Source organism: Sitophilus oryzae, unplaced genomic scaffold, assembly GCF_002938485.1.
Source record: "Sitophilus oryzae breed Bouriz unplaced genomic scaffold, Soryzae_2.0 scaffold_649_pilon_pilon, whole genome shotgun sequence".
In the NCBI taxonomy this organism is placed as follows: Eukaryota; Metazoa; Arthropoda; class Insecta; order Coleoptera; family Curculionidae; genus Sitophilus; species Sitophilus oryzae.
The window spans coordinates 1,546,103-1,570,777 of NW_022147250.1; the positions used below are offsets into that span (position 1 = coordinate 1,546,103).

Genomic DNA, 24,675 nt, shown 5'->3' on the forward strand with positions numbered 1-24,675 from the left:
CGTTTGAAAAAAATAGCCTGTTCTATTCGGGTAAAAATTACTCTTTGTGCTTCGCCTGTAATGTCAAACGTACAGCCTCGCTACAAAAAGTATCATTTTTAAACTTAATAAAACAGTATAGTACTGTTTAGAATCGGCAACATTATTTAGAACTCGCCGTTTAATCTGAAATGAATGTTTAGACAGCGAATATTAACAGGTTTAGGCTTTATTTCTAACCATTTTGATCTTAAAAAGAGCTTTTCAAAATTTTAAAGTCACGATTTATAATCAGCGGTTCCCAATCAACAGGCTACCCCCCCCAGTCGTCCTTTTTCCATAGTCCAATGCCTTTTTTTTACTTTGCAAAAAGGTGGCAACCCTAATTCAAAAGAAGAAAGGTTGTAAACATAATAATATACAGGGTGGTCCGAATTGTATTCCGGAAACTTCGGCAGCATATTCTGAAGTTAAAAATAAGTTAAAAAGTTCGTATAAATGTATGTCCTAAAATGCTTAGTTTCGGAGACACAGGGTGTAGAATTTTCATTTTTATTTCGATTTTTTCCAAATAATTTCTGAAGTAACATTAATATTTGATGAAAATTGGTGTCTTGGTGTTTTTTGACATGAGAAATATGAATTTGATGTCAATATGACTCTTACTAGTAGAGGGCGCCACCTACATATTTTTTTTAACTGGTTTGAAGAGTAATAACTTTTTGTCCGTACCTGTATAAAACTACTGAGTAAAAAAATATACATTTACGACGTTTGTTACGTGAAAAAGGTCTCTTGGTAAAAATCGCTACGAGTAATGGTTTTCGAGATATTTGGAATCAAAATTATCAATACCTGTCATCATTGACATAAATTAAACATGTTGACTAAATAATTATTAGACTGAAATAATAAATTTGAAATGTTTTTGTGCCAAAAGTTCAACAGAAACTATTTTATCATCATTTTTTGCAGAAAAATTTATGATTAATTTAAAAAAATAAAAATTTCCCAAATTTATTATTTCAGTGAAATAACTATATTATCTAACTCAACGTGTTTATTTTTCGTCAATAATGACATGTATTGACTATTTTGATTCTAAATATCTTAAGAACAGTTGCTCGTAGCGATTTTTACAAAGAGATATTTTTTACGTAAAAAGTGTTGGAAATGTATATTTTTTCACTAGGTAGTTTTATACAGGTACGGACAAAAAGTTATTACGCTTCAAAACAGGTAACACACATGTAGGTGGCACCCACTCACTGGTAGGAGTGATATTGACATCAAAATCAAATTTCTCATGTCAAGAAACATCCACACACCAATTTTCATCCAAATATTGACGTTACTTCAGAAATTATTTAGAAAAAAATCAAAATAAAAATGAAACTTTACTTTACTTTACCCTGTATCTCTGAAACTAAGCATTTTAGGACATATATTTATACGAACTTTTTACTTATTTTTATGTGAAGAATGTGCTGCCGAAGTTTCCGGAATACAGTTCGGACCAACCTGTATATGCAAAAGAAGACTTAGTAAAAAAAAAAGATTAAGATTAAGTAAAGATTGTTGGTAAAAATTTTAATATATTATTATAAGTTAATGATATCTTAATTCCTAATTATATTAACATTATAAAGTTAAAATAAAAAGCTGATAACAGGGTGGCCCGTTAGTGCGTGGAACTCCAATATCGTCGTTGTTGTCGAAGATATGAAAAAAAGTTCTATACAGATGTTGCATCGTTTATAGATGGGCATATACTAAAAATATTTTATTGTATACAGGGTGTCACAAAAAGTTATGATAAAATTTTATTTTTTTTTTTAATTGCAACGCCCATTTTTCTGTAGATAATTGGATTCAGCATAAAATTGTGCATATAGTACACTATTTTTATTTAAAGCACTATGCGGTGTTGCCATTTTGTTTCTTATTTACTAAAACTTTGGTTAAAAACACTATATACGAAAAGTGGTTAAAAACTGGAGTGAATAGGTATAACTTTATTAATACTTAGCTATATTTTTCTAAACATAAAAACAACAGAATAAATTATCGAAAGAAAATTTACATTGTCCTATACAGGGTATTTTTATGGCGTCATGAAAATCGGAATATTTCAAATGCTATATCTCGATTTTTTTTAAATGCAACACCTCTTGCCAGACAAAGATCATGTAGATATTTTTAGTTAATTCTACTCAAAATTCCATAATTCTGTATTCAAATTGCAATGAAAAGAATCGAATCAGAATTCTTAAATAGGATTGAATCAGTGATGCGAAGCTAAAAATATGCGAGATGTTATTAGGACAAAATAGAAATAATAAAAAGTATCAAATTTAATAATTCCTTATATAAAAATATATTAAAACATAAATATAAAAAAATCAATTTATAAAATACATATGGCACACGACTTTGTCATTTAAAGTATTTATTTCTACGAATTCCAAACAGGGTCCATTTTACAGCCGGATATATCCACAATTTCTTGAGGACAAACAACTTGTTCAAAGGTTGCTGGTGGGTTTGAACAACCATTAAGGAACTCCCATCTAAAAAACATGATGGACTTATTATATTAAACATTAACTATAATATATTATACGGTGTTATCAGGTAAATAGGTAATTAACCAGCAAATTAACAAGTATAAAAGACACTATCAAGTACTTAAATGCTTAGTTATATAATATTTCTAAATATATATTTTCTTTTATTCATATTTCAAAGAAAAAGTTATTAACACACAAGTTAATTAATATTAACAATCAATCAAATATTTAATAAAGCACATACCTAAACTTGCATCCATCTTGAAGTTGAGTAGGAAGTTCATAACAGCCGTCTTCAGTAGTTACACCTCCATACTGGTCACCCCAACCTAGGTCTGGAGCATTCCATTGAGTTTTACATCCTTCTGTGTAATATCCGACACCACCTATAATAGAAATTAATTTTATTTATGCTATAACACGCCACATCATTCTCGTTACCTCCAGGCATGGCAACTTCGATGTTGTTTTGATCACCGCTAGAGTTGCTAGAACCAGCACCGGTGTTTGTAATTTGGACAACCATCTGTTTTCCGGAACAGTCACCCCATTCGCCCTTTTGGAAACTGAGAAGGAAACAAGTACAACACATGTTTTCAGGGGGGCTGATGAACATAGCGGCGGCAAATCTGGAACAGAGTGGTTTTATTGTCGATAATTGTTATTTAAGACTCTCTAAATATTATGGAGAGAAAATAAAAATATATATTTGAATCTTTTTACAGGGACAAAAATTTATTACAAAAATAGTCAATAATATCATGGAAAATCTGTTAAGTTCTAAGCATTTTATACTTTAAACTTATTTCACATTATTGCTAAAGTCCCTCTAAACAAGAAGCACAGAGTCTACATAACAAAATATTGTAATGCGTATTTTGTATACTTAAATGTAATGATATTTGTTATGTTACTAATGTTTATTTTGCAAATTAATAACAAATAAAATAGTTATTATTAATTTTGTCATCAATCCTTACCCATAAGCTAACGTGGAGTTAATAACAACACTCTGTTGGTTATTGCACATGTATGAGCTCCCTCCAACACATCCAGATTCAGTATTTCCATCATCTACATTGTATCCATCGCTGCTGCAAGCTCTTACTGGACCTATAAAAATAAAAATTTGAATACTTTACATGTATTTCACTTTGAGGTACATATATATCAATAGTAAAAGGTTTAAAACCTGAATTAATAAAATAATATGTGATAGTTTAAACTTGATTGTTAGCAAGTGTATCAGTAATACATCTGACCGTGTATTATTCCTATTCTTTTAGTATCAATAAAATAAAAATTGTAAAAAAAAGATAATTTTATCCAACATTCATAATGAATATTACACAAAACAAAATGTAATAATTTTATAAGTAAAAAATGCCTCTTATTCTTGCAATTGAAATCAATTTACCATAATCCGTGTTTGTGTTTCCTTTCCATGAACAAGTTGGCTTACAGCAATCCCAATAGCGAGATGTGGTACATGATCCCGAATAACCTCCAACTACTTTTTTTATTTCCGGTTGCCTCTGGGTCAAAATAGACCCGCCTATAAATAGAAAAACTTATTTAGATTATTTCAGATAGATATAATGTAGAAAAGAAGATACTGAAATCTTCTTTTCCACATTTCTATCTTTTCTCCTTTTTTCTCAGTTATTTGACATTTATCAAACAATATTACCATTAATATTTATGAAAATAAATGTTGCATTAACCAACTTGCAGTATCGTTTTTAATAAAAATGAATAAATACTAATTTAATTAATGTATGTATTTCCATATGTTAAATTATACCACAAGTCCGAACAAAATTTCTAAGAAATCTAAGTAAAAAAAAACAGGAGGATTTTCCCTGTTTTTCCACAATATAAATTTTGCACATTTTTATAAACTATAAAATAAATATATTTGATATTATTTATTATGTGTGCAATGTGTTACATTATAGAACAGATACTTTTTATTTAAAATAGAGAACTATTAAGTACCCATTACAATGGTTGTTAGTATTTATCAAATTTAATGTAAAAACATGAATTTAAAAAAATAAAATTATATTGCATAATAAAGAACAACAAAAATAATTTTTAGAAAAAATATAAGAACTTACAGAAGACGTAAACTATACAAAAGGTTAAAACAATTAGAACTTTCATTTTTGTAAAACAACTGTATATTTTAAAGTTTAGTGTCCAATTTATATAGCTTGAATTTCACTATCTAAATCTATAAATAAGATAAAAATAAGAATTAAAGTACCTGTTCAAAATCACTTACCTATATGAAAATTTAAAGAATCAGTTTTTTAAGTACTAGGTATTTTAAAAAACACTTATGTGAGTTTTATAAAATAGAAACAAAAATAACCACCCAGTTCTATTGGTTGAACAATAATTGAATATCAAGTTGTTTTTTACCTTGACAATTTGTAAATCATACGAACAAATTAAAGGAAATGACAACTCTCAACAATGAAAATGAGTATATTTTAGGACTTAGATAAATAGCAATTTACAAGAATATCGTATATATCCGAAAGAAGCAAAAAGATTCAAAGTCTCGGACTTTTTCTTTCTTTTGGTATCGAATAATTCGGCTTTTTGCAAAAATACTAGGCATATTATAAAACGCCGGCATTTTAAACAATAGAATTAATTTTTACAAAGAGCCTATCTATTTTTAGTCGCTTTGCAAAATGTCTCAGAATTAGGCATATTAAACAATAATGATGGGGTAACATCATAATCTCTATGATCATAATATTTAAAATGCTATTAGTCCGGGAGCATTTCCGTGTTCATTTCAACACCGTGCGGTCTTGAAATCAGCACGAAATTGTTGTTCAATTTTACAAACCCGTGTTGATTTCAACATCGCGCTGGTCGAGGTAGTGAAGTCAGCACGGAAACGTATCCCAATGTTGGTTGACAAACACGTGTTGATTTCAACATACGATCTTCTAATTAACACGTGGACTGCCATGGTATTTTGTTTTAAAACTTTCCCGGACGCCACGGTGTGAAAATCGCAATAATTATTTAAAATGTGCTAAAAACTACTAATTTTAAAATTTTGTCCCGCATGTAGATTTCCTTAAAAAAAAATAACTTACGAATTATCTCGTGGTCGGCCGTCTCCAAGCCGAACTTGCTTGACGCGCCCAACCACGAGATGACTCGTAAAGCGGGAAAACGATAAACACACGGCGTGCATAACCTATTTTGCAGAATCAGGCGATTCAGGCGGTTTAGTATGCAACTAGCCGTGTAGTCGGATGGATCATTATCCTTAACGTTTTCTAGTTGTTGAAAAACCTATGTTTTTGTTGCTGTTTGTGTTACTTTGAGCTAAAAAAACGTCGCGAAAACGCAGTTTGAATGACCGAGACTTGATGAATTTGCCCAAATGAATGAGGCTGAGTGGGGCAATTTCCTAAAGGACAATTCGGATGACATGACGACCCCGACTATAAAACGTCTAGTGAGCAGATTTCTACAAGTGAAAGTGATCAGGATCCGATTCAGCCACCCGTAGAACCAAATTTAGACGCAGAGTGGGTGGACCTTGAGGAGGAGCCACCAAATTTTAATTTTTTGGTAAATGATGTCGGATTAAAGTTTCAAGGGCAGATAACCATGGAATATTTAGTAAATTTGTTTTTTTCTGACGAATTTGTACGCTATTAGTACAAAAAACAAATTTATACGCAACACAGAAGATCGCAGAGAATCCGTTGACGAGGTCCTCCAGATTGACCAGATGGGTCGACACAACCCCAAATGAATTGCGACTTTTTTTCGGTCTCCTTTTACATATGGGTCCATGTAGTTTTCCGTCTATTCAGCATTATTGGTCTCAAAATATCATGTACAAGATGCCCTTTTGGAGTCAGGTTATGAGTAGAAATCGTTTCCAGTTACTGTTGCGTGTTTTGCATTTTGCTGACAACACGGAAACAACAGAAGATCGATTATATAAAATTAGACCAGTCCTCGATCATTTCATTAAATTATTGGAAGATCACTATGTTCCAGATAAAAATGTGTGCATTGATGAATCAATGATCTTATGGCGTAGCAGGCTGTTTTTTAGACAATATATTAGAAATAAGAAGCATAAGTACGGGATAAAATTGTATGAACTATGCGAATCTGCTGGCATGGTTCTAAAAATAAAAGTATACTGCGGAAAATCAGAACCTACCGAAAATGATCTGGGGCATGCTGCAAGTGTGGTTCTTCACTTGATGGAGAAATATTTAGATAAGGGTTATGTTCTCTATACTGATAATTTTTATAATTCAGTTGGCCTAACAAACAACATGACAGCGAGAAAAACATATATTTGTGGCACCTTACGCAGCAATCGAAAAGGAAATCCAAAGTATGTTGTTTCAAAAAAACTAAAGAAAAGCGAGTGTATATGGCAAAGACGCAAATCGGTTATTGTTTGCAAGTGGAAAGACAAACGGGAAGTATTAACGATTTCAAATTTGCACAAGGTACAAATGGTCGAAGTACGCAACAAGAACGGAAAAGTTTCCATGAAGCCAAATATAATAAAGGACTACAATGCGAGAATGCCAGGTATCGATCAGTCCGATCAAATGCTTAGTTACTACAGTGCGTTAAGAAAAACTATTAGATGGCCGAAGAAGATTGCACTGCATATTCTCGAATTATATATACATAACGCATACTTGCTTTTCCGTAAATCGACTGGAAGCAAGATAAAATCCCTGAAATTTAGAGAGATGTTTGTTTCTACTCTCCTAGGTGATAAAATGCCTACATATAACAGAGTACAGCGGGGCGATTTTCACTACTTGGAAGCTATACCACCAACAGAGGAAAAGCAACGACCTACAAGGGCTTGTCGGGTATGTACTTCAAAAAAAGTTCAACGAGAAACACGCTATTTCTGTCCTGTGTGCGAAGAAAATCCAGCTCTATGTGTTGAAAACTGCTTCAAGTACTATCACCTAAACTGAAAATAGCTATCCTTTTTTTTAAGAGTATTAGATGTTTTTTTTTTAATTTTTGATAACTCTGCTACTGCTGTAAACTTTCGCAATAGTTTCCCTGTTCTTGCAGCTCAGTTTTTACCATTTTACGTAACCAAGTTTACGTAAATGTTAGAACGTAAATATATTTTTTAACTTTTTTGTATCCCTATATTTTGTATCCTGGATCTAAAAAACAAAATAAAAAAAATTGTTTTTGAAGCCACTGTGTTTTAATGGTGTATTGCGGACGCCCATCCCCTTATGCTTTAACGTAAATGCTACGGGTTTACTCGTACTGGGCGCCGCAAAACAATTCTCCAAAAACGAGATAACTCGTGGCTGGCGCCTGACAATAAATTAGCGACCACATAGTTATCTCGTGCTTGGCAGTCAACGTGTTAAGCATGAAATTATTAAGTTTGTTTTTCAAAAATTACCAATAATTTTGAGGTTTTGAAGTTTGACGAAATTTCTTCAGTTAGTTGTACTTTTGAAGTTCAGTGTTCGTAGTTCAATTCATTGCCTGATTTCACCAGTTATAATGAGAAATGTAGTTACATTATAAAAGGCAGAGACAAAGAAGTTGAATAATGAAAAGACGTTTTTCTAAACCCCTACATTACGATTTTCGAAAAGTTTACGTTTTTCAGCTGGCAGGAAGAAAGAAATCGAAAAACAAAACTCGAGGAGCAATGAGAAACTTCAATTACGAAGCAAATATAAGCATTTTTTAAAAGTGACGGAACATACTTTAAAAACATCATCTTTATTGAAGAGAGGTTTAAGTGTCGCTCTCTTATTAATTTTATTCATTCACACAGAGTCAATGTAGCACAATCTTTAGTACTATCGCGTTGCTTTCAAGATACAAAAGAGCAATATATATACTAATACTATATAGTAAGGGCTGGCAAAGGTTAGTCTTGGGTCGAGATTTCCGTATGTAAGAAGAGTACAATGCGTTTATAATGTACTGAACAAAGAGAGGATAGTAAACACGTTGCCAAACGTATGAAATAAACCGAGAAACTGTGCACATCGCTAAAAGTCGTGGAAGGGGATATAGCAGATTTGTCGCAGTTGACCGGTCGACCCAATCAATACCTCTGTCAGTACTTAAAGTTCTAGGGTAAGGTGTACGTCATGCGTTCAGCTTCACGATTTAATTACGTTTCGTGATACTTAATTTGTTTATTTATTAACGAGTCGTTGTAATTTTCCCCATAGCTTGGATTTTTTTAAGTGCAAGCTAGAAACACTTGCATTTTTGGTAAAAATAAGTGGAATTGAGTAGGTGTTCGATAGTGGTCGCGCTATTAGAACTCTGAATTCAAAAATCGATATCTCGAAATCTATTAGAAATAATAGATTGTAGTTTTTTTTCAAGAACTTTGTTAATATTCCTGCTGTATTTTCTTTGTAGACAGTATGTGAAAATCTTTATCAATAAAAAAATTACACGATTGCTGAAAATTGCTATGCTCTAAAAGTAAATGGATGGATTGTTACAATTTTTTGAATAGAAAAACAACCTTATCGAATTTTTCTTATGTAAACATATTAAAATATCCGATCTTGAAAATAAAAAAAGGGGGGGGGGCTCATGGTCTCCCCTCTGTATTCGCCACTGTCTGAAAGGAAGCCAAAAATGCATATATGTACAGGGTGTTTCATTAAAAAAAAATCATCCTGATCCACTCACACCCATTGAGCCACCCTATAGCAGTTAAAATATTTTTCTAAGATACATCCCAGTACATACTTTATAGGTTTGCACTTAAACAAAATGCCAAAGTTTTTATTCTAGGAGATACAGATGACTGACGCACTAGGTACTGACGGACCCTGTATTCAAAAAATGATGTTTAGACACTTATGCGAAAATTAAAAAGTATGATGTTCTCTGAAGATTTTCAAATTATATTAGAAAGTACTAAAAATAGACTAAGAGTAAATTTCTTATTTTCAAATAAGAAATACACTGATAATAACGTAAGTTAAATATTAATAAATCGACCACTTGTGCACACGATTCGTCTTCTCTTCCTCAACCCGAACACCCAGACCCTGGGAGCAGTATCCGTCTAAGAGACTGCTGCACGCCTGTCCTTTTTTGGAAAGGACAGTCATTTTTGGAACAAATTGTCCTTTTGACTTTTTTTGACCTAAAAAGTCCTTTTTATTTACGTATTTTCTCTGAAAAAATTATCTACAGCAACCAGCAATATTCCCTTCATCCAAATTTAATTAGACATGTTATAAAACATAAATAAATGTATTACTTTTAAATGTTTTTATATTATTTGTAAAGTTGGTAATTATTTAAAAAATGTTTTTTAACGTTTGAAAAAATAGCATGTTCTATTCGGGTAAAAATTACTCTTTGTGCTTCGCCTGTAATGTCAAACGTACAGCCTCGCCACAAAAAGTATCATTTTTAATCTTAATAAAACAGTATAGTACTGTTTAGAATCGGCAACATTATTTAGAACTCGCCGTTTAATCTGAAATGAATGTTTAGACACCGAATATTAACAGGTTTTGGCTTTATTTCTAACCATTTTGATCTTAAAAAGAGCTTTTCAAAATTTTAAAGTCGCGATTTATAATCAGCGGTTCCCAATCAACAAGCTAACCCCCCCACCCCCCCGCCCCAGTCGTCCTTTTCCATAGTCCAATGTATTTTTTTACTATGCAAAAAGGTGGCAACCCTAATTCAAAGGAAGAAAGGTTATAAACATAATAATATACAGGGTGGTCCGAATTGTATTCCGGAAACTTCGCCAGCATATTCTGAAGATAAAAATAAGTTAAAAAGTTCGTATAAATGTATGTCCTAAAATGCTTAGTTTCGGAGATACAGGGTGTAGAACTTTCATTTTTATTTCGATTTTTTCCAAATAATTTCTGAAGTAACATTAATATTTGATGAAAATTGGTGTCTTGGTGTTTTTTGACATGAGAAATATGAATTTGATGTCAATATGACTCTTACTAGTAGAGGGCGCCACCTACATATTTTTTAACTGGTTTGAAGAGTAATAACTTTTTGTACGTACCTGTATAAAACTACTGAGTAAAAAAATATACATTTACGACGTTTATTACGTGAAAAAGTGCTCTTGGTAAAAATCGCTACGAGTAATGGTTTTCGAGATATTTGGAATTAAAATTATCAATACCTGTCATCATTGACATAAATTAAACATGTTGACTAAATAATTATTAGACTGAAATAATAAATTTGAAATGTTTTTGTGTCAAAAGTTCAACAGAAACTATTTTATCATCATTTTTTGCAGAAAAATTTATGATTAATTTAAAAAAATAAAAATTTCCCAAATTTATTATTTCAGTGAAATAACTATATTATCTAACTCAACGTGTTTACTTTTCGTCAATAATGACATGTATTGACTATTTTGATTCTAAATATCTTAAGAACGGTTGCTCGTAGCGATTTTTACAAAGAGATATTTTTTACGTAAAAAGTGTTGGAAATGTATATTTTTTCACTAGGTAGTTTTATACAGGTACGGACAAAAAGTTATTACGCTTCAAAACAGGTAACACACATGTAGGTGGCACCCTCTACTGGTAGGAGTGATATTGACATCAAAATCAAATTTCTCATGTCAAGAAACATCCACACACCAATTTTCATCCAAATATTGACGTTACTTCAGAAATTATTTAGAAAAAATCAAAATAAAAATGAAACTTTACTTTACTTTACCCTGTATCTCTGAAACTAAGCATTTTAGGACATATATTTATACGAACTTTTTTACTTATTTTTATGTGAAGAATGTGCTGCCGAAGTTTCCGGAATACAGTTCGGACCAACCTGTATATGCAAAAGAAGACTTAGTAAAAAAAAAAGATTAAGATTAAGTAAAGATTGTTGGTAAAAATTTTAATATATTATTATAAGTTAATGATATCTTAATTCCTAATTATATTAACATTATAAAGTTAAAATAAAAAGCTGATAACAGGGTGGCCCGTTAGTGCGTGGAACTCCAATATCGTCGTTGTTGTCGAAGATATGAAAAAAAGTTCTATACAGATGTTGCATCGTTTATAGATGGGCATATACTAAAAATATTTTATTGTATACAGGGTGTCACAAAAAAGTTATGATAAAATTTTATTTTTTTTTAATTGCAACGCCCATTTTTCTGTAGATAATTGGATTCAGCATAAAATTGTGCATATAGTACACTATTTTTATTTAAAGCACTATGCGGTGTTGCCATTTTGTTTCTTATTTACTAAAACTTTGGTTAAAAACACTATATACGAAAAGTGGTTAAAAACTGGAGTGAATAGGTATAACTTTATAAATACTTAGCTATATTTTTCTAAACATAAAAACAACAGAATAAATTATCGAAAGAAAATTTACATTGTCCTATACAGGGTATTTTTATGGCGTCACGAAAATCGGAATATTTAAAATGCTATATCTCGATTTTTTTTAAATGCAACACCTCTTGCCAGACAAAGATCATGTAGATATTTTTAGTTAATTCTACTCAAAATTCCATAATTCTGTATTCAAATTGCAATGAAAAGAATCGAATCAGAATTCTTAAATAGGATTGAATCAGTGATGCGAACCTAAAAATATGCGAGTTATTAGGACAAAATAGAAATAATAAAAAGTCTCAAATTTAATAATTCCTTATATAAAAATATATTAAAACATAAATATAAAAAAATCAATTTATACAATACATATGGCACACAACTTTGTCATTTAAAGTGTTTATTTCTACGAATTCCAAACAGGGTCCATTTTACAGCCGGATATATCCACAATTTCTTGAGGACAAACAACTTGTTCAAAGGTTGCTGGTGGGTTTGAACAACCATTAAGGAACTCCCATCTAAAAAACATGATGGACTTATTATATTAAACATTAACTATAATATATTATACGGTGTTATCAGGTAAATAGGTAATTAACCAGCAAATTAACAAGTATAAAAGACATTATCAAGTACTTAAATGCTTAGTTATATAATATTTCTAAATATATATTTTCTTTTATTCATATTTCAAAGAAAAAGTTATTACACACAAGTTAATTAATATTAACAATCAATCAAATATTTAATAAAGCACATACCTAAACTTGCATCCATCTTGAAGTTGAGTAGGAAGTTCATAACAGCCGTCTTCAGTAGTTACACCTCCATACTGGTCACCCCAACCTAGGTCTGGAGCATTCCATTGAGTTTTACATCCTTCTGTGTAATATCCGACACCACCTATAATAGAAATTAATTTTATTTATGCTATAACACGCCACATAATTCTCGTTACCTCCAGGCATGGCAACTTCGATGTTGTTTTGATCACCGCTAGAGTTGCTAGAACCAGCACCGGTGTTTGTAATTTGGACAACCATCTGTTTTCCGGAACAGTCACCCCATTCGCCCTTTTGGAAACTGAGAAGGAAACAAGTACAACACATGTTTTCAGGGGGGCTGATGAACATAGCGGCGGCAAATCTGGAACAGAGTGGTTTTATTGTCGATAATTGTTATTAAAGACTCTCTAAATATTATGGAGAGAAAATAAAAATATATATTTGAATCTTTTTACAGGGACAAAAATTTATTACAAAAATAGTCAATAATATCATAGAAAATCTGTTAAGTTCTAAGCATTTTATACTTTAAACTTATTTCACATTATTGCTAAAGTCCCTCTAAACAAGAAGCACAGAGTCTACATAACAAAATATTGTAATGCGTATTTTGTATACTTAAATGTAATGATATTTGTTATGTTACTAATGTTTATTTTGCAAATTAATAACAAATAAAATAGTTATTATTAATTTTGTCATCAATCCTTACCCATAAGCTAACGTGGAGTTAATAACAACACTCTGTTGGTTATTGCACATGTATGAGCTCCCTCCAACACATCCAGATTCAGTATTTCCATCATCTACATTGTATCCATCGCTGCTGCAAGCTCTTACTGGACCTATAAAAATAAAAATTTGAATACTTTACATGTATTTCACTTTGAGGTACATATATATCAATAGTAAAAGGTTTAAAACCTGAATTAATAAAATAATATGTGATAGTTTAAACTTGATTGTTAGCAAGTGTATCAGTAATACATCTGACCGTGTATTATTCCTATTCTTTTAGTATCAATAAAATAAAAATTGTAAAAAAAAGATAATTTTATCCAACATTCATAACGAATATTACACAAAACAAAATGTAATAATTTTATAAGTAAAAAATGCATCTTATTCTTGCAATTGAAATCAATTTACCATAATCCGTGTTTGTGTTTCCTTTCCATGAACAAGTTGGCTTACAGCAATCCCAATAGCGAGATGTGGTACATGATCCCGAATAACCTCCAACTACTTTTTTTATTTCCGGTTGCCTCTGGGTCAAAATAGACCCGCCTATAAATAGAAAAACGTATTTAGATTATTTCAGATAGATATAATGTAGAAAAGAAGATACTAAAATCTACTTTTCCACATTTCTATCTTTTCTCCTTTTTTCTCAGTTATTTGACATTTATCAAACAATATTACCATTAATATTTATGAAAATAAATGTTGCATTAACCAACTTGCAGTATCGTTTTTAATAAAAATGAATAAATACTAATTTAGTTAATGTATGTATTTCCATATGTTAAATTATACCACAAGTCCGAACAAAATTTCTAACAAATCTAAGTAAAAAAAAACAGGAGAATTTTCCCTGTTTTTCCACAATATAAATTTTACACATTTTTATAAACTATAAAATAAATATATTTGATATTATTTATTATGTGTGCAATGTGTTACATTATAGAGCAGATACTTTTTATTTAAAATACAGAACTATTAAGTACCCATTACAATGGTTGTTAGTATTTATCAAATTTAATGTAAAAACATGAATTTAAAAAAATAAAATTATATTGCATAATAAAGAACAACAAAAATAATTTTTAGAAAAAATATAAGAACTTACAGAAGACGTAAACTATACAAAAGGTTAAAACAATTAGAACTTTCATTTTTGTAAAACAACTGTATATTTTAAAGTTTAGTGTCCAATTTATATAGCTTGAATTTCACTATCTAAATCTATAAATAAGATAAAAATAAGAATTAAAGTACCTGTTCAAAATCACTTACCTATATGAAAATTTAAAGAATCAGTTTTTTAAGTACATTGGTATTTTAAAAAACACTTATGTGAGTTTTATAAAATAGAAACAAAAATAACCACCCAGTTCTATTGGTGGAACAATAATTGAATATCAAGTTGTTTTTTACCTTGTTGACAATTTGTAAATCATACGAACAAATTAAAGGAAATGACAACTCTCAACAATGAAAATGAGTATATTTTAGGACTTAGATAAATAGCAATTTACAAGAATATCGTATATATCCGAAAGAAGCAAAAAGATTCAAAGGCTCGGACTTTTTCTTTCTTTTGGTATCGAATAATTCGGCTTTTTGCAAAAATACTAGGCATATTATAAAACGCCGGCATTTTAAACAATAGAATTAATTTTTACAAAGAGCCTTTTTTTAGTCGCTTTGCAAAATGTCTCAGAATTAGGCATATTAAACAATAATGATGCGGTAACATAATAATCTCTATGATCATAATATTTAAAATGCTCTTAGTCCGGGAGCGTTTGCGTGTTGATTTCAACATCGCGCTGGTCGCGGTAGTGAAGTCAGCACGGAAACGTATCCCAATGTTGGTTGACAAACCCGTGTTGATTTCAACATGCGATCTTCTAATTAAGCATGAAATTATTAAGTTTGTTTTTCGAAAATTACCAATAATTTTGAGGTTTTGAAGTTTGACGAAATTTCTTCAGTTAGTTGTACTTTTGAAGTTCAGTGTTCGTAGTTCAATTCGTCGCCTGATTTCACCAGTTATGATGAGAAATGTAGTTACATTATAAAAGGCAGAGACAAAGAAGTTGGATAATGAAAAGACGTTTTTCTAAAGGGGCGTCCAGAACGGATGAGCGAACAGGAGCGAGCAAGAATTCGGGTATGTTCTTATGAACGCTTAACTGGTGTGGACGGCTCTGCGAGCGAGCGAATGATTGCTTGCTCGCGTTCAACGCTGTTCCACGCCGCGCCGTGTCGGTACATTAAAGAAAATTCGCTCTATTTCACGTTCGGTTTGGACGGGATTTTTTTACCAAGTTTGCGATCGAATATAAAAAATGGAATGGCCGAATGAAGTTGTTTTAGAACTAATAGAGGAGTACAAAAATCGCCAAGACCTGTAAGGTTATAGCTAGCTTTTCTCTAGGTGAAATTGTTTTTCGGTAACTGGTATCACTTTTCATTATTTTTATGTCAATTAAATCTAATAAGGTATTAAAATCTGTAAGTGACATCCGACAAAAGTTCTTAAAATTTCCAGAATCTACTGTTTCAACATCGTTTAGTAAATTGTTACCACCATGAGAAACTCGATTTTTAAAAAGAGTTATGTTCCACCATCTCCTCTGCAGTCGTTTTCTCTTTTGACGTTTCAACAATTTATAAAATACAATGAAAGACGGACAAGCAATAATTTTTTCCGACATTATGAACATGAAGTGCCATACACCGATAAACGTTGAACATACAAATAATCGCTAGGTCTGGACGAATACTGAGCATGTGCTCGAGAGCAGCAGAAATCACGAGCGAAATTGAATAAATGTTTGCACGCGCTCGTTACTGCTCGCTCATCTGGCCTGGACGCCCCTTAAACCCCTACATTACGATTTTCGAAAAGTTTACGTTTTTCAGCTGGCAGAAAGAAAGAAATCGAAAAACAAAACTCGAGGGGAGCAATGAGAAACTTCAATTACGAAGCAAATATAAGCATTTTTTAAAAGTGACGGAACATACTTTAAAAACATCATCTTTATTGAAGAGAGATTTAAGTGTCGCTCTCATATTAATTTTATTCCTTCACACAGAGTCAATGTAGCACAATCTTTAGTACAGATCATAATATGCAGCGGAAAAAATCCATTTCAACGCAGACGGGTCCTATAGATCACCAAAATAGTACAGCTTTTATAGATTCGCCAAAAAAACTAGTTTCACCCGAAATAGTGTCATCGCAACCTCCTAAGGCCGCCATAAGAGAAGACTGGAATTATGTGGTGGTGTCCAGAATTCCACCTCCTTACACAGCGAATCAACTTGCGCACTATGTTAAAGAAAAACTAGGAACCACCGACTTCATCAGATGCTTTCCAATGCTGAAAAATAAGGACAGTTCCCATTCCGATTTCAAAATTGGAGTGCAAAAGAGGTGTCACTTGGTGCAGCTTAAGGACATAAATATGTGGCCGCCGGGAACCATAATAGATTCAACCTCAACATCCTTAAGCCAAGCTTCGTTTACTTCTTCGGTTGAACCTGCTCAAAATCTCAAAATAAACATCATTGAGAACCGCAAGCTACCTCACCTACTTGACCCACCACTGGCAACTATGCCAAGGGAGGTAAGAACTATTAAGATTGGGTCTGACAGGGAGGCTATAGCTGCTTGCAAGTCCCTGGCGATGGAAAATCCAGAAATTATTGTGCAGGGAAGTGCGAAGAGAGATGGTTTGGCAGTTATGGACCCGATGACCCCACCTATAGTACGGCTGTCTCAGGACTCAGATGCGGTAAATGGACGTTACGTGTTGGCCAGGTTGAGGGACCCCTCCATTTTGAAATCTCTTAGGCTATTCCTTGCCTATCTTCACGACCAACCATCCAGTGTGTGTTTTGAAGGACACACTAGTACCAGCATCAAATTGATGCTTGCATCAGAAGGGCTACCTAGTGACCTGGAGTCCTTGCGTAAGTTGTACTACCGCTTCCACAACGCCTATGGTATTGGTTCAACTGAAGTTGATGCAGATCTTTCAGCTTTCAGGTCATTCTTTTCTGCGGAGAGCCTTCTACGACTTCAAAAAATTAGGGAAAGTCATGGCAAATATTATTCCAGTGGTTCCCCAAATAAGAGTAAAAATTTTTAGTTGAATTGACGCGAACAGAGGATCAAGCACCCTCTGAAGAATTAAGCGATAGCAAGCTTGGTCTATTCCTTATTAATATTCAGTCCTTAAGACATAAAACAGATGAATTATATCTTTTACTAGAAGAACTTGAATTTCCAGATATCATTGCCATAACTGAGCACTGGTTGAATTTTGATGAGCCTGTGTTTATTAAAAATTATACCACAGTAGCCAGATTTGATAGAACAAATTTTTCTCATGGAGGTACTATGATAATGTCTTTAAACAACGACTTTTCCGAGGTAACTAGGTACAATGATTTGTTATCTGAAAAAGTATTCGAATTTTCCATTGTCCACCATAATGCTTATGACCTTTACATTATTTGTATTTATAGAACACCTGACTCTGACGTGCAATTATTCTGCCATAATCTACTAAGCTTGCTTGAGTCCCTGCCCTTGAAAAGCAAACTAATTTTGTGTGGTGATCTTAATATTGACTTTCTTGGTGTATGTGCTGCTCAGGAGTTTCTTCGGTCCATTTTTGATTCTTTTGGAATGGCCATGCATGTAGGCTCACCTACCAGAATATCCAATTTCACTACCAAATATCCTATTTTTCACTACCAAATATCCAGTTCTAGTACTATAGACTATGTTGTATCATCTTTTGATCCTAACTCCATCGCCTGCAACGTCTTTAGCTCGGGTCTCTCTAATCATGAAGCAGTTTTAACTGAATTTTCGATAAAGTCCAAAATCAAAAATGCCCCTCGTAAATTATGTCGTATTTTTTCAGAAAAGAATGCTCAAAAGTTCAGCCACTTATGTAAAACAACCAACTGGGATACTAGCTCTTATGATGTCGACACCGAATTTTCTATTTTCGTAAAAACATTAACCAGTCTAGCGTTCAAATCCTTTCCTCTTAGGCCTATAAAAAATAAGCATAATAAACCTTGGACCACCTAAAGGTCTACGCATATCTTCTAAAAACATGCGTTCATTATCTCACTTAAAAAAATTCGCACACAGTCTCTTCTTCCACAATTACGTAAAACTATACAGAAAAATTTATCATAAGACTATAAGAGCCGCTAAGGACCTTTATTATAATAGGAGAATAGTCAATTCTGGTAATGTTGCTAAGGAAACATGGTCTATTGTGAATGAGTTGAGAAACAAAGCTTTTCTTCGTCTAGCAATATCTCTACCTCGCCTGAGAACCTTAACGATTACTTTGTAAATGTAGCGAAAAACTTAACTAATACCATATGTCCTCCTCATGATCCACTTTCTTATCTCTCTAATGATAATGTAAACTTACACAGTTTCTTTTTTTCGCCCGTAGTTCTTGAAGAGCTTCGGAGTACAATTAATACCATCAAAAATAAATCCTCTTCTGGGACCGACGGGCTAACTTTAAAAATGTTTTCGAATCTGCCAGAAAGCACTCTGAATCACCTAACAACTTTAATAAACATGTCGTTCCAAAATGGTGTTTTTCCAAAATGTCTTAAGACGGCAATAATCATTCCTCTGCACAAAGGAGGAGACAAAGATGAAGCTTCTAACTATCGCCCAATTGCACTCCTTCCAACGCTATCTAAGATCATAGAAAGGTTGGTTAAAAGAAGGCTGGTATCTTTTCTGTTTAAGTACGAAATACTTACTGAATATCAATTTGGATTTCTAAGCAACAAGTCCACAAATGACGCTATGTTTTCCCTCCTTAATAAAGTTTACTCCAGCCTAAACAACCATCATTCTACAGCAACAATTTTCTGTGATTTTTCTAAGGCGTTCGATTGTTAATCATAAGATCTTAATTAATAAACTGCAGCACTATGGGTTCAGGGGATCATCTCTCGGATAGTTTAAGTCGTATCTGAGCAACAGAAGTCAACTTGTGAGGGTGGATACCACGTTGTCTTCTACCAAGCCAATAGAATGTGGAGTACCACAAGGCTCAGTACTAGGCCCTATTTTGTTTCTTCTTTTTATTAACGACATTGCTAACATAAACATCAGTGGCAAAATATGTCTTTTTGCGGACGACACTAGCTTCACTTGGAGCAACAAAGACATCACGGCACTTCATAGGATTATATCAAATGACTTAATCACCATTAAATCTTGGTGCGATTCGAACCTCCTGAGTCTCAACATTTCTAAAACTAAAGCTTTGTCGTATAAAAACTCGTTGCAGCCTTGTGTACTTAACAACACCACCATTGACGTCGTAAAATCTGTAAAATTTTTAGGGCTTGTTGTGGACAGTTCTCTGAAATGGGACATACATATCGAAGCTTTGTCGAAAAAATTGAGCTCTGCCTGTTTTGCATTAAGGTCTGTTTCTAAGGAGCTTAACTTGTCAGTGGCTAGAACTCTTTATTATGCACATTTGAGTCGCACCTCAGGTATGCCCGTCCATTCTGGGGTACGTGTTGTGCGACTCAATTTGACCGCATTTTCAAGCTCCAGAAGAGAGCTGTTCGATATTCACTAGGACTAAACAGCAGAACTCATTGCCGGGACTTTTTTAAGGAATTAAGAATATTGACTCTTCCTTCCTTATTTATATTTGAATCCGTTTGCCTAATACGTAAACATGTATCAGCTTCTCAAGAAAGGCCATCTCACACTTATCCACTCAGGAACGCGGAGCAAGATCTTTATCTACGTACCCCACGCTCAGAGTTAGTTAAAAGTTCAATATTATACAACTCGAAAAAAATGCACAATCACCTGCCATTTGAAATCAAATCCATAACATCATTTTTTTCATTTCGCAAAGCATTGAACTCTTATTTACTAGACAAGGCTTTCTACGCCGTAAATGAATTATATTTGTTTGCTATTGCTATATTTACTAATGACATCGAAATTAATTTATTTAGAGGTCATTGATATTTTGCTATAAACTGGCTAAATATTTCTGAATATTATTTTAAATTTTTTGTTCTTTGACATTGTAAACATTTATAAATGTTTATTTTAACAATAAGACTGACAATATTATTTATATAATGTTTTGTATTATCTTTTGTTTGTTTGTTTGTGTACTTTGTTTTTTTCTACTTTGTTAGTTTACCTTTGTCTACAAATTGAAAAATTTTTTTGACAATAAAGGCATTTATTTATTTATTTATTTATTTATTTATTTATTTATTTATTTATTTATTTATTTATTTATTTATTTATTTATTTATTTATTTATTTATTTATTTATTTATTTATTTATTTATTTATTTATTTATTTATTTATTTATTTATTTATTTATTTATTTATTTATTTATTTATTTATTTATTTATTTATTTATTTATTTATTTATTTATTTATTTACTTATTTACTTATTTATTTATTTATTTATTTATTTATTTATTTACTTATTTACTTATTTACTTATTTACTTATTTACTTATTTACTTATTTACTTATTTACTTATTTACTTATTTACTTATTTACTTATTTACTTATTTACTTATTTACTTATTTACTTATTTACTTATTTACTTATTTACTTATTTACTTATTTACTTATTTACTTATTTACTTATTTACTTATTTACTTATTTACTTATTTACTTATTTACTTATTTACTTATTTACTTATTTACTTATTTACTTATTTACTTATTTACTTATTTTTACTTATTTACTTATTTACTTATTTACTTATTTACTTATTTACTTATTTACTTATTTACTTCTATTTACTTATTTACTTATTTACTTATTTACTTATTTACTTATTTACTTATTTACTTATTTACTTATTTACTTATTTACTTATTTACTTATTTACTTATTTACTTATTTACTTATTTACTTATTTACTTATTTACTTATTTACTATTTACTTATTTACTTATTTACTTATTTACTTATTTACTTATTTACTTACTTTACTTATTTCCTTATTTTCCACCTACTTCTTACTCCACCTACTTCCACCTTATTACCTATTCCACTTATTTCCACTTATTTACTTATTTACTTATTTACTTATTTACTTATTTACTTATTTACTTATTTACCTTATTTACTTCATTTACTTATTTACTTTGCTTTTACTTCTTATTTACTTTATTTACTTATTTTACTCCATTTACTTATTTACCTTATTTACTTATTTACTTATTTACTTATTTACTTATTTACTTATTTTACTTATTTTACTTATTTACTTATTTACTTATTTACTTATTTACTTATTTACTTATTTACTTATTTACTTATTTGCTATTTACTTATTTACTTATTTACTTATTTACTTATTTACTTATTTACTTATTTACTTATTTACTTATTTACTTATTTACTTATTTACTTATTTACTTATTTACTTATTTACTTATTTACTTATTTACTTATTTACTTATTTACTTATTTACTTATTTACTTATTTACTTATTTACTTATTTACTTATTTACTTATTTACTTATTTACTTATTTACTTATTTACTTATTTACTTATTTACTTATTTACTTATTTACTTATTTACTTATTTACTTATTTACTTATTTACTTATTTACTTATTTACTTTATTTACTTATTTACTTATTTACTTATTTACTTATTTACTTATTTACTTATTTACTTATTTACTTATTTACTTATTTACTTATTTACTTATTTACTTATTTACTTATTTACTTATTTACTTATTTACTTATTTACTTATTTACTTATTTACTTATTTACTTATTTATTTATTTATTACTATCGCGTTGCTCTCAAGATACAAAAGAGCCATATATATACTAATACTAATCTAATACTATATACTAAGGGATGGCAAAGGTTAGTCTTGGGTCGAGATTTCCGTATGTAAGAAGAGTACAATGCGTTTATAATGTACTGAACAAAGAGAGGACAGTAAACACGTTGCCAAACGTATGAAATAAACCGAGAAACTGTGCACATCGCTAAGAGACGTGGAAGGGGATATAGCAGATTTGTCGCAGTTGACCGGTCGACCCAATCAATACCTCTGTCAGTACTTAAGTTCTAGGGAAAGGTGTACGTCATGCGTTCAGCTTCACGATTTAATTACGTCTCGTGATATTTGATTTGTTTATTTATTAACGAGTCGTTGTAATTTTCCCTATAGCTTGAATTCTTTTAAATGCAAGCTAGAAACACTTGCATTTTTGGTAAAAATAAGTGGAATTGAGTGGGTGTTCGATAGTGGTCGCGCTATTAGAACTCTGAATTCAAAAATCGATATCTCGAAATCTATTAGAAATAATAGATTGTAGTTTTTCTTGAAAAAACTTTGTTAATATTTCTGCTGTATTTTCTTTGTAGACAGTATGTGAAAATCTTTATCAATAAAAAAATTACACTACGATTGCTGAAAATTGCTATGCTCTAAAAGTAAATGGATGTGGCCTGTTATGTGTTAAAAAGTTGAGTTCTTAAATTATCGCGATTACTGACGTTTTCTCGTTATAATAAAATGACACCCTAACGATATCCTTATAATTCCATTTCAGATGCAGAAACATGTCTAATGATTTTATTTAGTTATCTCTTGAAAAAAAGTCTTTTAAAAATAAGCGGTTTTCGATCGTGATTTTACTTTACTTGATAGGGAAAGGCGTATCGGCAACGCCGCAACAGCACACCGTAACGCGTCGCGTCGGTCGGTCGCATTTCTCTCACTCCGACTTAATAAGATCTCACTGCGATTTACTTCCACACATGTAAATGCCGACCCAAAAGTAACAGTTGCCAGCACGGTATAACTTTGACGCTGGAATGACAGCTGCAGCAGCTAAATCATTTCATGAGTTTAGCATTATGGAAAATTGCGAGGAAGATGTATGTGACACTAGCTAATGTCCAAAAAAATCTACTTCATCGTCAAGTAACCTATTTATATGAGCAGTGGCGACTCCAAAACTACGGCAGCAGAGACAGTGCTACAGTATTGGATATTTTGAAACAAAAAAAGATAGACCTTCTGGAGTGATGTATCCATTTATGTATAGTGGAAAATCTCAGAGGTTTAGTTATTATTACCCCAATAATGCAACGAATTGCTTTATATAGCTGTTATTTTGCTCACTAGTCAATCACAGCAAAGTTATACTTTGGCTTTTCAAACAGCAAAACATTTTCTGGAAAAAGCTTGCGGAAAGTGATTTGAACCAAGAATTATTACGACCCATGACAGTAGTGCCGAGAGAAATGCATTAATGGAAGTTTTTCCTAACAGTAGATTATTGCTTTGTATATTCCATTTTGAGAAAAAGGTATGGTTTACAGAGGCGCGCCTAAAAAGTCTGAAATGTCAACACTACGTACGCAGATGTAAATAAAACCTTTTTTTAACATAGATGTGTAACATAATTTGTACGTTTAGTTTAGAGATTAAGGCTCTTGAAATCATCACGGGTTTGTCAACCAACATTCGGATACGTTTAAGTGCTGGTTTCACTACCGGCGCGATGTTGAAATCAATACAGGTTTGTAAAGCAATATTGAACAACAATTCCGTGCTGATTCCATGACCGCGAAGTCTTGAAATGAACACGGAAACGCAAATACGCGTCCGGAGGGAGCGGCTTTTATTTCAAGGAATTTCATCCCGGCTGAGTTTAATACAGTTATAATCACATTCTAAATGACGACCGTCTAACCGACCGTCATGCGTCAGCCTCTGTACCAGCTGTGGGTGTAAGCGATGGGAGGCTGCGATATTCGTAAAAAAAGATTTCTGAAGTTATTTCATCCCACGTGAAACTGCTTGTATGTAATATTGATGTTATATAGTAATAAAAAATGACCTCAGCAACGGTCTGCTGAGGGTGGAAAATACGTCAGTCGGGCGCGTGAACTTGAGAAAAAAATACGAAATTCAAATTAATATTTCATCCTGTTTGAAACTGTTACCCAAGATTTCGTAGGTACTTATATAGAAATATAATAATGACCGTCAGCTGCGCGTTTAGCGGTGGTAAGACCGTCGTCAGAGCAAAATTTATGAGCGCGCGCATGCATTTATACGACGCGCGGAATTTTCCATGGTCTGACTGACGGCTGTTCCCAATGGATAATCAGTTGA

General features: G+C 31.7%; 3 protein-coding genes across 3 annotated transcripts; 1 reads left to right on the top strand and 2 right to left on the bottom strand.

Annotated features, from left to right (window-relative positions):
* Window positions 1-2,139: 2,139 nt before the first annotated feature.
* On the bottom strand, window positions 2,140-4,750 carry LOC115887851 (endoglucanase-like). The gene is made up of 6 exons (XM_030907364.1): window positions 4,670-4,750; window positions 3,967-4,104; window positions 3,530-3,662; window positions 2,991-3,178; window positions 2,794-2,935; window positions 2,140-2,549 (listed from the first exon to the last, which is right to left on the bottom strand). Exons 1-6 carry the CDS (start codon window positions 4,713-4,715, stop codon window positions 2,435-2,437), a joined length of 762 nt encoding a protein of 253 aa, XP_030763224.1. The 5' UTR covers window positions 4,716-4,750; the 3' UTR covers window positions 2,140-2,434.
* A 1,683-nt stretch (window positions 4,751-6,433) lies between these two features.
* Window positions 6,434-7,549, top strand: LOC115887860 (piggyBac transposable element-derived protein 4-like). The gene has a single exon (XM_030907370.1). It carries the CDS (start codon window positions 6,434-6,436, stop codon window positions 7,547-7,549), a length of 1,116 nt encoding a protein of 371 aa, XP_030763230.1.
* A 4,690-nt stretch (window positions 7,550-12,239) lies between these two features.
* On the bottom strand, window positions 12,240-14,656 carry LOC115887847 (endoglucanase-like). The gene is made up of 6 exons (XM_030907362.1): window positions 14,576-14,656; window positions 13,873-14,010; window positions 13,436-13,568; window positions 12,897-13,084; window positions 12,700-12,841; window positions 12,240-12,456 (listed from the first exon to the last, which is right to left on the bottom strand). The coding sequence occupies exons 1-6, from the start codon at window positions 14,619-14,621 to the stop codon at window positions 12,342-12,344; spliced, it is 762 nt and encodes a 253-aa protein (XP_030763222.1). The 5' UTR covers window positions 14,622-14,656; the 3' UTR covers window positions 12,240-12,341.
* Between the last annotated feature and the right edge of the window lie 10,019 nt (window positions 14,657-24,675).

Bases quoted from the DNA above. Each gene is read 5' to 3' on its own strand.
- LOC115887851 (XM_030907364.1), bottom strand. From the start codon at position 4,715: ATGAAAGTTCTAATTGTTTTAACCTTTTGTATAGTTTACGTCTTCT. The intron at 3,663-3,966 runs GTAAATTGATTT...TTATTTTTATAG, and splicing joins AAACACAAACACGGATTATG to GTCCAGTAAGAGCTTGCAGC. The intron at 2,936-2,990 runs GTAACGAGAATG...TTTCTATTATAG, and splicing joins CGAAGTTGCCATGCCTGGAG to GTGGTGTCGGATATTACACA.
- LOC115887847 (XM_030907362.1), bottom strand. From the start codon at position 14,621: ATGAAAGTTCTAATTGTTTTAACCTTTTGTATAGTTTACGTCTTCT. The intron at 13,569-13,872 runs GTAAATTGATTT...TTATTTTTATAG, and splicing joins AAACACAAACACGGATTATG to GTCCAGTAAGAGCTTGCAGC. The intron at 12,457-12,699 runs GTATGTGCTTTA...CATGTTTTTTAG, and splicing joins CAAGATGGATGCAAGTTTAG to ATGGGAGTTCCTTAATGGTT.
- LOC115887860 (XM_030907370.1), top strand. From the start codon at position 6,434: ATGCCCTTTTGGAGTCAGGTTATGAGTAGAAATCGTTTCCAGTTACTG.